Source organism: Coptis chinensis, chromosome 4, assembly GCF_015680905.1.
Source record: "Coptis chinensis isolate HL-2020 chromosome 4, ASM1568090v1, whole genome shotgun sequence".
Taxonomy (NCBI): Eukaryota; Viridiplantae; Streptophyta; class Magnoliopsida; order Ranunculales; family Ranunculaceae; genus Coptis; species Coptis chinensis.
Window position 1 is genome coordinate 14887725 of NC_141459.1, and position 14300 is coordinate 14902024.

At 37.7% G+C, this 14300-nt stretch overlaps 2 protein-coding genes across 2 annotated transcripts; one reads left to right on the forward strand and one right to left on the reverse strand.

Moving 5' to 3' along the window:
- Positions 1 to 2596: 2596 nt before the first annotated feature.
- LOC147502098 (uncharacterized) lies at positions 2597 to 6547 on the reverse strand. Its single transcript, XM_086604444.1, has 6 exons — positions 6187 to 6547; positions 5023 to 5449; positions 4200 to 4936; positions 3581 to 4095; positions 2963 to 3490; positions 2597 to 2812 (listed from the first exon to the last, which is right to left on the reverse strand). Exons 1-6 carry the CDS (start codon positions 6545 to 6547, stop codon positions 2597 to 2599), a joined length of 2784 nt encoding a protein of 927 aa, XP_086460570.1.
- A 5313-nt stretch (positions 6548 to 11860) lies between these two features.
- On the forward strand, positions 11861 to 12724 carry LOC147502099 (protein FAR1-RELATED SEQUENCE 6-like). The gene has a single exon (XM_086604445.1). The coding sequence runs from the start codon at positions 11861 to 11863 to the stop codon at positions 12722 to 12724; it is 864 nt and encodes a 287-aa protein (XP_086460571.1).
- The last annotated feature ends 1576 nt before the right edge of the window (positions 12725 to 14300 follow it).

Consider the following 14300-nt stretch of genomic DNA (forward strand, 5'->3'; position numbering starts at 1 on the left):
ACGACACTCAACAAAACTCATTAAACTATTCAAACATTTAAAAAACAAAAATCTCAAAGAACATCAATACTAACCTATAGGAGTGAGAGTTGATCTGTAGCCCTTCAAATATCAGTCTGCAATGAAATCCAGGTCTATAAGGCTAGTATCCTTTACAAAGCTAAATTAACCTCATATTCTTTACAAATCAAACTTTAAAAAGACTACAAAGAGGAACGTTTAGTAAAATTTCAATTTCATACATGAACGAAACAACCAAATTAAAACAGCAAAAAAGAAAGGGGAATTACTTGCACGATGATGATTCCACCAAATGAAAGTGACCCAAATATAACCCCCCAAGCATGCAGTGGAGAAACTCAATATGAGAGTAATAGAAACATTTGGAGAATTCCCATTGTATCCATCTTAAAGGAACAAATAGTTAATAACAGAGTAAAGTTGTCGACCTTGTAAGTAACTTGAGCTCGGTATTCAACTGGTAGTAGTAATCTGACTTGGCCATTTATGTTGCAAAAGGTGCAATTAATATTCTCAAAGTATTAAAAAAGAATAATCTGAGCTACAATAAATTAAAGTATGTCACTACATATCTTATACCTATGTATAATAGTCGAAGCTTTTTGAACGATTATTCTGAATTGGTCCGACATGAAGAGACGGGTATATCAAGTAGAAATAATATAAAAGCAAAACAAAACAGAAAAAATGATGATCAACAGACCTATTTTAAAAAAAAATTAAAGGCAAAAGAATTGCTACAAACCATAGTAAGTGCGCATTGGTAGATCCCATAGCAAAAAGGTCAAGTCTCAGTAAATACACAAAACATTAGGTGTTGGGGGATATGTTGAGTTGTTCCCATATGGGTTCTCCATCATATTTAGAAGCAGATGACAAAGAAAGGTTAAAGCCAACATTTCTCACAATGCAGCACTGCAAAGGCATAAATTCAATTGATACTAAATTGAAATATTTTGGATCAGAATCTTTCGTTAAGAATATTCACCGCTAACTGTTATTTGACCTGCACATATAAGAAAAATGGATCATGAAGCAAAATTAGATGTTGAAATTGATTATAATGGTATATTTAGATTATAAAATTATGGCACACATTTTGAAAATTTTATAATTTACTTTCTGATCACCAAAACATGTATAATTTTAACTTTTGAAATTAGTGGAATCCATGATCAATAATTAAACTAAAAATGGAATTCATGCATTTTTTTCTTCCTTCGAATAATGCATGTAAAAGCATCTCAAAGTTCATCCTTCAAAAATTATGCATAAATCCCAAAACACAACTTGTGCACGATCAGGGGCGAAAAATTTGTAGCGACAATTTCTAGTAGCAGCCCACCTTGATTGCAAGTCCTGGATCCGCCCCTGTGCACAATACAACTGAAACTTAATTGTAAAAAAAAAAATTCAGTGTCTCCAGGACGCGAATGACAGTTTCAATCCGATCTGTAGCAGTAGCAGGAACAACACTATGATCTACAGGTAGGGGAATAGGTGGAATACTATCGCCAACAAAAGGAGTGAGATCCGCTACATTATGAGTGCGAGATATACGCATCTCGGGAGGGAGGTCCAATTCATAAGCATTTTCTCCATGAGAGGCGACAATGGGAAATGGGCCAAATCGTCACATCATTAACTTGTGAGATGAAGGCCGACGTTCTTTTCTCAAATAAACCATCACCAACCTTGAAAGTCACCAAGCGCTTATGTTTGTCTGCATTAGTCTTGTACATGGCATAAAATTTCTCCAAACGCTTCTTGACATCTTCATGAATAAGGTGAATCCGGGAAACAAATTCCTCTGCAGATGCACAAACAGGAACAGTCGATGGAATAAGATCAAGATCAAGAACAGTAAGAGGAGTCATGCTAGTTACAATCATGAAAGGAGACAGGCCTGTAGAACGGTTGACAGAGTTATTATAAGCAAACTCTGCTTGTGCTAGAACAAACTCCCAAGATTTTGGATTATCATCAATCAAACACCTCAATAGGTCACCCAAACTACGATTTACAACCTCGGTCGCCCATCATGCGTGGGTGGAAAGTCAGAGAAAATTGGAGCTTACTCTTACAAAGCTTCCATAATGTTTTCCAAAAATAGCTAGTAAACTTGACATCTCTGTCAGAAGTGATAGTGCGAGGTAAACCATGCAAACGAACTATCTCACGGAAATATAAATGAGCAACCTGTGCAGCATCTGTAGTACGAGTGCAGGGAATGAAATGAGCCATCTTGGAGAAACGATCCACAACCACAAAAATAGAATCCTTTCCATGTGTAAAACGTGGTAAACCCAACACAAAATCCATGGAGACATCAACCCAAGGTTTTTCGGGAATAGGAAATGGAGTATACAAACCAGCATTAGTGTGCTTACCTTTCGCTGTTTGGCACACATAACATCGCTCAATAAACCGGTTAATATCTATACCCATAGTAGGCCAAAAGTACTTCTCCCTTATAGAGGCAATGGTCTTTATGATCCCAAAGTGACCACTCAACCCCCCAGCATGCATTTCAATCATAATTTTGATCACGGAGGGAAAAAACGGGAATACAAAGCTATGAACCCCGAAATATGAAACCATCATGGAGAAAAAATTCACCAGATACACCATGATGTACTAAACAGTAGGCATGAATAGGACTAAAATAGGAATCCTGAGCATATAAGTCGCGTAACTCATCAAAACCAAACAAAGAGGTACGGAGAGTAACTAAGAGATGCGAACGACAACTCAAAGCATCAGTAACTCGATTATCCTTTCCAGCCTGAAACTGTAAGTGGAAAGTATATTTCTACAAGAAAGAGTTCCACTTGATATGTCAAGTACTGACATCCTTTTGAGTATTAAGATAACGAAGAGCTTCATAGTCAAACTTTATGAGGAATTCACGATGAATAAGATAATGATGTCAATGTCGTACAACTTGGACAACTACATAGTACTCCAAGTCATATGTAGAATAATTCAATTTATCACCAGTAAGTTTCTCACTATAGAAAGCAACCGGCTTGCCATTTTGGCTCAAAACAGCACCAATGCCGTACTTACAAGCATCACATGTTACCTCAAAGAGTTGAGTGAAATCTAGCAAAACTAAAATAGGAGCAGAAGTCATCTTCTTCTTAATCAAGTCAAATGTCGTATTAGCTTCAAAAGTCCATTTGAAAGCTTTCTCACACGTCAAAGCAGTTAAAGGAGCCATAATACTGCTGAAATTATGAATGAACCTTCTATACAAAGAAGCTAAACCATGAAAACTATGAACCTGAGTCACTATATAAGGAACAGGCCACTCAATAATAGCCTGGACTTTGGAATCATCAACACGAATACCATCGGTAGAAACCACGAAACCCAAAAATACCACAGAGTCAACCATGAAAGAACATTTCTTAAGTTGTAAATAAAGTTTTTCTCGACGCAAAACACCTAAAAGAATCTCAATATGCTTGATATGTTCAGACTCAGAAGAATTGTAATAAATCAAAATATCATCAAATTAGACAACACAAAATTTATTCAGATAAGGCTTCAAAACCTGAGTCATAAGACGCATGAAGGTAGAAGGAGCATTAGAAAGACCAAAGGGCATTACCAACCACTCATATAAACTATCTTTTGTTTTAAAGGCAGTTTTCCATTCATCTCCAAGGCGGATATGAATGTGATGAAATCCAGATCGCAAATCAAGCTTGGAAAACACCTTAGCACCATGCAATGAATCAAGCATATCCTCAAGGCATGGAATGGGAAAATGATATTTCACAGTGATTTTGTTAATATCCCTGCTATCAACACACATTCTCCAACTCCCATCTTTCTTAGGAGTAAGTAAAGCTGGCACAACACAAGGGGACATACTCTCTTTGACAAATCCCTTAGCTAGTAACTCAATAACTTGCCTCTGTAACTCGGCGTGTTCAGAAGGAGCCATACGATAATGTGGTAAGTTAGGGAGGGGAGCTCCAGGAATAAGATCAATAGCATGTTGGATATCTCGTAAAGGGGGCAATCCTCCATTATCAGGCTCAGTACAAACATCAGAATATGAATCTAGCATTGGTTGTAACATAGGTGGTATATTAGTAGGGTTTGCAAGAAATGACGCAGTAAGAGCAAGAAACATACCGCAATGACGTCCGTCTGCGTTAGAAAACCTGGTTTCACTGGTGGGTATGGCTGAGAAGGTGGGCGAAATGGAGTAAGTGGTGCCAAAACAATTTTCTCGCCACCAGAAGTGAAAGTATAAGTGTTCTCACGCCCATTATGAGTAACAAGGAGATCATACTGCCATGGACGACCAAGTAACAAGTGGCATGCGTCCATGGGTGCAATAGAACACCAAACATCATCCTTGTATTTAGGACCAATGGAGAACGAAACTAGACAACGGCGAGTAACCTTGACTGTGGCACCATCCTGTAACCAAGAAATAGTGTAAGGTTCAGGATGTGGCTCATCGTTGAGTTTCAGCTTGTCCACCATATCTTTAAAAACAATATTATCACTGGAACCGCTATCAATGATAACATTACACAACATGCCATTCGAAGTGCAGCGAGTATGAAAGATATTATGACAAAGCCATGACATAGGATCATGCTTAATAACTGGAGTAACTAAAGAACGGCGAACAATCAATTGGGGACAATCGGAATCTGCATAAGTTAAAAAGTTATCAATCTCAGTGACGTCTTCTTCCGGATGGTTGAGATTTTCTTCTTCCTGTGTTAAACCCACGCGTTTGCGTTTAGGACAGTCACTACGAACATGTCTAATTTCCTTACACTCATAACTTGTGATTAGACCCACTCTAGTAGGATGAGGTTTGGATGACAAAGGAACATGGGTAGAAGTGGCACTAGCAGTAGCTGAAGGGATGAGCGAAGCAGATCTTCAGCTTTGAGAGCATATTTAATAGCATTGGACATATCATAAACATCTTTGAAAGCTAATGCCTCTCAAAGTGGTTTTTGCAACCCATTCAAATAACGCCCAATTTTTTGATCGACGGATTCAGACAAATCAGCCCATGTGCACAACAAAAGAAACTCCTCAATATACCCAGCCACACTTTGAAGTCGTTGTTTCAAGTTTTGGAGGCGCATGAATAAATCCCTTTCATAGTCATGAGGAATAAATTCTTTTTTCAACTCTCGGTGCATCTTCTCCCATGTAGTAATCTTATTGTAACCCAATTTAGCACGAGTCAATTGAAGTTCATCCCACCAAACAAGTGCATAGCCCGTTAATTTAGTCATAACTAATTTAACACACTTAGGATCCTCAAAAATTTTATAATCAAAAACTTTTTCAATCTTATTTAACCAGTTGACAAAAGCATCAAGCTGTAATTTTCCATTAAATTCAGGCACGTCTAATTTAATATCACTCATCTGATTCTTCTCTAAAATGCGCAATAAACGATTAATATCAAAATTACTTGAGGGGTGCTGAAAATTTTGATGCCGTGGATTTCTCCGATTTCTCCCATTGCGACGAGGTGGTGATGGACTAGATGAGAAGTCTGAAGGATCAGGTGGATCAAAATCAGGAGCAATGCGGTGGGGCTGTCGTCGATTTTGTCATGGAGAACTTGGTGGTGAAGCTCGTCAACCACGGGCTATGGTAGCACCCTGGTGGCGTCTTAAATTCTGGTGGGCATGACCATGAGGATTGGGCCTGAAAGGACGTTGTGCTCGGCCTTGGGCCTGGTCTAGATAAGCCCACAGTTGGAAATTAGGGGCAAAATTAGAACCTGGTCCAGTGCTAGTAGCATATTGGGCTTGGTCAGTAGAAGCCCAATTTGGAGTTTCAATCTCACGAACGGACATAGAAGGAAGAGGTCTTCTTCCCCGACGAACTGGTTATGGAAGACGATCTGCCTTTGGAGCAAAAGCTTATTTGTGAGATAAGCTTGCTGATTTTCTTGGCGACCTCCTTGATTGCGCTGATGGTGGTGGTTGCCAACTTGATTTGGAGGAACCAAATTCGGAACTTGGCGGTGGTAAGTTCTTAGATCTTCTCCTTCTCCTTCAAAATCAAGATTTTTGTTGCTGTAAGTGCTGTGGTTTCTCTCTCTAACTCTGTGGGTGTGGTAGGGAGTTTGAATTCCACGAATTGGAGATGGTTGGTTTGATATACTGCAATTGTGGGGGTCTACAGCAGCCACCCATTGAGCAATATGATGTTCTGTATCGCTAGAAACTGGGGGTGAATGTGGTCTAGAAGGTGCGTGGCTACGTTGGCGAGGTGTTGGAGGGTCGTATACATCAACATAGAAACTTGAACTATGCAAACTGTGATCACTAGGGGCATTGTCTTCATCCCTTGGCACGAGTTGTTCTTCAACAGTTGCGGTACGTCGATAATTAGGTACGAGTTGCGACAACATCTCCTTAATCTCTCGCAATTCCATCTTGCTACCTTGTAGTGCTTCTTCTACATGATGTAGTTGTGTATTTACTATTGGTGGTCGTCTACGTCCTCTTTGTTGAGTGTCCATGATGAGCAAACCAAGAAAAACCTAAAAATCTAACACCAATTTTATGTATCTTTATCGCGAAAGCAAGAACAATAGATACACAATTTATAAAAATACCCAAAACTAGGGTTTAATGAATAAAAACGAATTCTTTTAATTCAATAATAATAATCAAGTCTAAAAATCTTAAGGTTTACATCTGCTTATATAGAGAACTAGTTAACAAATCCTAATCATAATAGAACTTGGGAAACTAGAATAGAAGCTAGTCTAATTCTAATTAACTAAAGATTTAAAATAGAAATAGAATAAAAGATAAACTCTAGCTGTAGCATTATACATGTGTTGTTCACATGATAATCTATTGCGTCCACACATCAGAAGGACTTTGGGTATCTATTACAACTCGATCTTAATTTGCTTTAATATCTGTTTTTGTTTACCAAGTCACAGAGAAAAAACGCCAAAAAAAACATCGAATTTGAATAAAAATCAGTATGTCTTCCCTGTTTTCACTAGGAAAGTGAAAGCATTTGCCTTAAAGACTTTAAAATGTGTCAGAAATGCAGTATTGCACTTACTCAAATATATTAATCCGTCCGGGTGTATCTTAGGTCGCGACTTCATTGCCACAAACTGGAGAAATGGAAGAGAATGGAAAGGAGGAGTTAATTCACCAAGTCAATTCCATAGCACGACATCCTACTGCACCTCCCCATCGAAGATATACTATGCCCCCTAATCTGGTATATATATGTGCCTCCTAATCGAAGATTTACTCCTTCTCCATCTGTTGTACCTAATTGCCACAAACTAGAGAAAGCAAGAATAGAGATTATTTCCTTTTGAGAACCATCTCTTTTGTAAACAAAATGCTAAATATATCAAGTCTAAAAAAATCATGTGTATGTGGTTTGCTTGCAGGTACCAAGTTAAATTGCCATAATTTTTCAGCGACATGCTTGCAGTCATTGCTCCATGACACATTTATCTATAGGGTAGCAGAATGGTGTGCAACCATCTTAAGTTGTTATAGGAGCTCCTAATCAATTTCAAGTTGGTGTGAGTAGTATGCATAGAGGGGAGAATGAGAGAAATGGGGAACTCGATCAGTGGGCTTGGAGTATTTATCTTATTTTATTTTTCTCTTTCATTACTAGAATTAGTCCTAAGTGAAAAATTATACAAAGTCTTCTTTAATGTTTAATGAGTTGTCTTTTAGTTTTAGAAATAATTTGTGTTATGTATAAATATGAAGTTATATATCTTGGTATGGTTGATCTATGAGAATTGTATTGCTTTAATTTTCAGGTTATGACAGGATTTAGGTTTTGAAATGTTGAAAATACAAAGGAGACTCTACCGGATTTTTTTTTATTTTAAAAAATGATGATACTCTTAATTGAAGACTCTCTTCCCTTATTTTCTTGATTCTCATTCTGATATGTGTTGAATTAATAAATGTGTAAGAGGTATGTGTAATGAGTTGGTTTGTGAGAAATGAAATGCATAGAATTGCCATAATTAAGCTCACTTGAGTATGCGTATAAAATGATTATGAAATATAAAACTGTTGAAAATGGTTATATCATCGATCCAGTGCTACCATAGAGATGGTCTCTTGAGGTGTTGTTCAAAAGCAATGTGTTTATGTGGGAGTATTGGCTATGTTAAGTTTTTCTTGGTTGGTAACTTGGCACTTTAATGTACTTTGAGTTGAATTGGTCGTGTTTATGGTATGTAATTGATAATATATTTTTGGCTATATTTTTCATATTTGTTTGGGCTATGTTATATTTGTTTAGTGCTCAATTTTGTGTTTCACCACTTTGTCATTTGGCCGGGGTATATAAGAATATGGGTATATCATTTTATCAGATTTGTGATTATTCATTGGTATAATGTGACTATATATATATATATACTTCTCACAGTCCTTCATTGAATTTCAATAGCATAGGAGCCATGTTACCATGATAATTGCACCTCCACTGGGTACATTGTTTTATAGGGACACACATAGGGTAGCAGATTTGTTGACATCTTAGGAAGGAGTATTATTTGTAGCTATATCTAAACTAGAGAAAAGTTTAATATTGTTTGCTCTGTCGGTATTTTTTGCTTTTCTTCAACAAGACGCTTAAAATTTCATATTCTAATTATGAATTGTTTCCTTGGACTTGAATAGATTCACAATTCTATGGGAAACAGTATATATATTATGTCTTTTTGCGTCACAATTGTTGCAATATTGAGTTTAATTAAAATTAATGCTTAAAATATCCATTTTCTGGAAAACTTAAAAGAAATTATTTTGGAAAAAAAATGTTTGTAGTATTGAGTTTTTGGTTTGATATATTTTGATGGGGGTTATGTTAATGTTTGCTTCTATAGTTCTTCCCACATTGATTAAGTTAAGTTTTCTTTTGTTGATTCACTATTTTTTTGGTTATAAGATTGCTATAACTTTATGGCTAGATATACTATAATAATCTGGCCTTGTAGAAAAATGTTTAACTATTTTTCATGTTTCTACTAAGTTGCAAGGCCAAGATTTATGCAGCTCGCGATCAATAGGAAGATTCGGTGCGTACAATAACTATACTACACCACTAACATATGTCTTGGTGTATTCTTCCTTGGAAGGAATCTTAACTACACATGGAAGGCTGAAGGGTAAAAAATTCCAGTAATATTACGTCTTCTGAAATGCTGCATAGGTTGGTTTGTCCACCTTCATGAAATCAAATATGACCATACGACATAAGATCTGTGTTATTGAGTATTAATTTGCACAATTATTGTTTATTTCATATGTATTTTGTGCATCTTCTACAATCTTATAATATGCAGATTGTATCCTTTCTTTTAAGGGAATTTTGACTTAACCCCCCATAGATGGGTAGCGGTTTGACTAAACCCCCCCATTTTTAAAATCATTTGAGTTTGCCCCCCACTCCGTCAATTTTGTGTGTAACAGACGTTGGTATTTTAGCTATTGACCATTTTACCCTTATGAAATAGATGTTGCATTGCCCCCCACATTAACACGTTAAACCTAGCTTTGCAAAAAACCCCCAAACGTTGCCATTATTTAATTCTTGCACTCTCTCTCTCGTATTTTACATATTGGCCATTTTGCCCTTATGTTGGGTTTCCCGCCACATTAAAACGTAATACCCATTTGGGAAAACCACCCAAATATTGCCCTAATCTAACTCTCTCTCTCTCGATTCTCTCGATCTCTGTATGTGGTGGTAAGTCTCGTTCTCGTTTATCTACATTTAATTTAGTTTTGTTTAAACATATTACATTTTTGTTTCGTTTTTTGTACACACAGTCTCTCTCTCTCTCTCTCTCTCTCTCTCTCTCTCTGTGTGTTTCTACCCTTTTGTTTTAGGGTTTAGGTTGATTACTTGTAAGGGGAATTCTCATTTTGTTGTATGTTGTAGTTTTAGAGAAAATGGCTGCTTTAAGGTATCAAGTTCTTAGATTGCATATTAATGGTGAATGGAGAGAAGTTACTAGGGATGGTGTTAGGTGTAATGTGTATATGGGTGGGCATGAACTAAATACAGAGTTAGTTGATGGCGAGAAGGCAAACATGGCAGAATTAGTTGAGTGGATCACAAAACATGTCAATCGCGAAATTTGTAACCCTATATTGGAGATTAATTGGAATGAACAAGGAAATCTAAAGGCAGCTAGTTTCTGATGATGATTTGAAGTATATGTGGGTTCATGCAAAAGCCGATAGAAATGGATATACTAATTTGTATGTGAAAATTACTGAGGTTGAGAAATTGTCGAGAAGTAGTGCTGATGAGGAAGAAGTAAGTGACGATGAAGAAGAAGTAAGTGATGATGATGTTGTAATTGTAGGAGGGAAACCATGCAAGAAGGGGATTGAATTTGATCTCGATGAGTGGCCAATTGTGGAAGAAGTTAATAGGATTGTGGACTTAACAAGTGGTTCATGTAAGGGTAGAAAACTTTTAGAATACAATATTGATGGTAGTGGGTCTCAGCCCCAGACTTTAAGTGGTGAATCACTTGGAGGGGACCATTTGGGTGGGGTGGAAACCCAACCTAGTTGGTCTACTGAAGGAAGACCAGAAAGCTCTAAGTCCCAAAGCAGCTCTAAACAGAGTCAAAAGAAAAGTAAGGCAAACTATACTTCCCAAGCCTCTTCTTCTCAAGTTGCAGGTACGTCTTCATTTATTGGGTTTACTTCTGAGCTTATTTTTCATTTCTTCTTCTTACATATCTCATTACCCCTTATTCATTAGATGAAGTTGTTGATGACTACTTCAACTTGAATTTTCTAAACTTTGGAATGGATGACCATGTTGCTGGTACTGCTAATGTGACCACTGATAATGGTATATTAATTAGATTGGTTTTAATTTCATATGTGACCTATTTCTGTTATAGTGTCTAATTACATTGGTTTTAATTTCATATGTAGATGAAACCCAAACTAGTGGAGCACATACAGAAGGGGGTAGATTAAATGTGGATCAAATTGATGCAGAAAAGGCTTACCATAGTGAGTTCTCATCAGATGAAGAATACATACCTGATGCAATAGAGAGTGATAGTGAAGAAGAACAGTTGGTTGAAGAAAACTTGAGAAGAAATGATAATGTTGTAGATGAAAGGGATGTTGGTAGGATAAATGAGGTCTTGGAGAGAACATACAACATACCAACTGATGAAGGAGTGGTTGGGGTTCCACAATCTTTGAAGTTGGAGGTTGGGTAGTGCTGGAAGGATAGGTATGAGTGTAGGGATTATGTCAGACTTTATGCTATTAGTAATAAGTTTGTTGCTGAATACACAAGAAATTATAGTAATAAGATTGAATGGAAATGCAAGGCTGATGGCTGTCCCTAGATGATTTATGTGAGGGTGTTACCAAATAAACATACAATGAAGTGTAGGAAGTTGGTGAACACACATACATGTGAGTCTGATAGGGAAGACAAGAATCCAATGGCAAATACAGGCTGGATAGGAACTAGACTTGAGAAAGAAATGAGGCTTCATTATAAGGTATACACACCTAATGAAGTTATGGTGGAAATGATGGATAAGTATCAGGTTAGGGTTAAGTATTGGCAAGCTTGGCATGCAAAGAACATGGCAATGGAGAAGATCTATGGTTGTTATGATACTTCTTATGCAAAATTACCTGAGTTGTGTAGGCAGCTTTTGTAAGCTAACCCAGGAAGTGTTGCAAAGCACTCTAGACATGAAAATTTCCATAGTTTTATTACTGTGTGTATTGCATTCAAGGCTAGTCTAGATGGTTTTGTGCAAGGCTGTAGGCATATGATAGGACTTGATGGTTGTTTCTTGAAGGGGAAGCATGAAGGTGTCTGCCTATCTATTATTGCATTGGATGGTAACAATGGATTGTTCCTTGTTGCTTTTTATTTGTGTATTGCTGAAAATACAGAGACATGGACTGATTTTCTAAAGAAGATGGCACCACACTTAAATAGGCACCCTCAGAAGTTGACTATTATCTCTGACAGGCAGAAAAGATTGTGTTCTGCAGTTGCAACTGTTTTCCCTGATTGTAACCAGAGGTATTGTTTCAGACACATGGTCAAGAACATGAAAACTAAGTACAGAGGAGTTGAGCTTGAAGCCTGGAGTGCTGCCAAAACATATTCAGAGTCAGAGTTTACAAAACTGATGGATGAGCTGGAAAAGCTTGACAGTGGAGCAAAAGACTATCTGATGGGTGAAGACCCAAGGTTGTGGGCAAGATCATACTTTGATGAAGTGTGTAAGTCTGATCATTTGTCTAACAACTTTTCAGAAGCATGGAATAGTCATATATTGATGTCTAGGGACAAACCCATTGTCAAAATGATTTCACAAGTGATGATCTTGCAAATGAAGTTGTTATATGACAGGAAAGAGAAATGTAAGCTATGGAATGATAATGATTTAGTGCCAAGGGTTAAAGATATTATTATTGACCTTAGCAGCAAAATTGGAAATTTGAATGTGAGTGGTTCAGCAATTGAAGGCACATTTTTAGTGACTAATGTCTTTACTGGAAAATGGTGGAATGTGGACTTAAAGAGACACACATGTGATTGTCATGAATGGCAAGTCACTAGCATTCCTTGCCTTCATGTTGTAGCTGTCATTAAACCAAGGAGGCAACAATGGATTGAGTAAGATCATTGAATTTTTCTTTCTGTGAATCATTTAAATACGTCTTTCGTGAATCATTTCGTCCGTGAATCATTTTCATTTCTTTCGTGAATTATTTACGTCTCTTTTCGTTAAGGGGAATTTTGACTTAACCCCCCAAAGTTTGGTAGCGTTTTGACTAAACCCCCCAAAGTTGGACAGCGTTTTGACTAAACCCCCCATTTTAAAAATCATTTATGTCCTGTCTTTATATGAATCATTTTTGTGAATAATTTCTGCTATACTATGAATCATTTATGTCTTTTTGTGAATCATTTATGTCTATCTTTCTGTGAAGGGGTCATTTTTATCTTCTTCTTTGTGTGAGTCATTTATGTGAATCATTTCTGTCTTTCTGTGAATCATTATACCTCCATTTGTGTTGTTTTAGGTATTGTATCCCTTATTTCTCTGCAGCAACTTACAAAAGAGCTTGTGCTGGTCACATCGTACCTTACTTGCATGAAGATGAATGGCCTATTGTAAGTATAGTTGCACTCCATTTCATGTTTGGTGTTATAGTTATAGTATGTTATCTGATGGTAGTGTGTTTGTAACGGCCTACTCAAGAAGAGTATATCTATCCACCAATCAGACAAAGACAGACTGGCAGGCCAAGGGTGAATAAAAGAAAAGGTGCAGATGAATCTAACGAAGTAAGATGTTCAAGGTGCCAAGTTTATGGGCATAATGCCAGAGGTTGTCAAGGAGGTCAGGTGGGAGATAATGCCAATGCAGAAGCCAATGCCATTGCAGCTGCTGCCAGAGCATCTCATAGAGGAAGAGGAAGGCCTGGGAGACCAAGAACAAGGCCACTCCCAAACCCCTTTCTTCTCAGACCAATCAATGCACAAGATGGGAGTCAAGTTGCTGAAGGTGATTTGCCGCAAGAGGGTAGTAGAGAGAGGTGTTAGGGGTAGGGGTACAAATGGTGAGGATGAGAGGCAACTGCCTACAAGTGAATGTGGGAGTCAAGTTGTTGAAGGTGATTTGCCAGCAAGAGGTAGAGGCAGAGGTGTTAGGGGTAGGGGTAAGGGTAGGGGTACAAGTGGTGAGGATGAGAGCCAAGTGACTACAAGTGAAGATAGGAGTCAACTGCCTGCAAGTGGGAGAGGAAGTAGAGGTGGTAGAAGCAGGAGTAGGGGTAGGGGGAGAAATGCTACAGATGGGAGCCAAGAGGGGACTGCAAGTGAGGATGGGGGTGGAAGAGGCAGAGGCAGAGGAGGTGCTAGGGGTAGGAGGAGGGGGGGAAATGTTTCTGATCAAGGCCATCTATCTGAACTTTTATTTGGAAGTTCACAAGGTCCACAACCTAGCCAGTCTGAACCTATTCAAACTCAAGAAAGTGTTGCTCCATTGAGGCCAGCCCTGAACATACCTGCAATGCCACCAATGCCACCTCCAAGAAAGAGGTCCAGGAAGGGTACAACATCCTCTCAAGCTTCTTCACAGGCAAAGTCTTGACTACATTAATGCTATGTTTTTTATGGGGTTTTGTAAGTGTTGTGTTATGGATTTGTTGTAAGACTGAGGTTAACTTAAGTACTATGTGTAAGACTTC

What these genes read in the sequence shown, in the direction of transcription:
- LOC147502098 (XM_086604444.1), bottom strand. Translation starts at nt 6,547, where the DNA reads ATGGACACTCAACAAAGAGGACGTAGACGACCACCAATAGTAAATACA. An exon ending in TGTAGACCCCCACAATTGCA is followed by an intron (nt 5,450 to 6,186) that starts GTATATCAAACC and finishes TGCGCATTTTAG; the next exon opens with AGAAGAATCAGATGAGTGAT. An exon ending in TCATGCGTCTTATGACTCAG is followed by an intron (nt 3,491 to 3,580) that starts GTTTTGAAGCCT and finishes GAACATATCAAG; the next exon opens with CATATTGAGATTCTTTTAGG.
- LOC147502099 (XM_086604445.1), top strand. Translation starts at nt 11,861, where the DNA reads ATGATAGGACTTGATGGTTGTTTCTTGAAGGGGAAGCATGAAGGTGTC.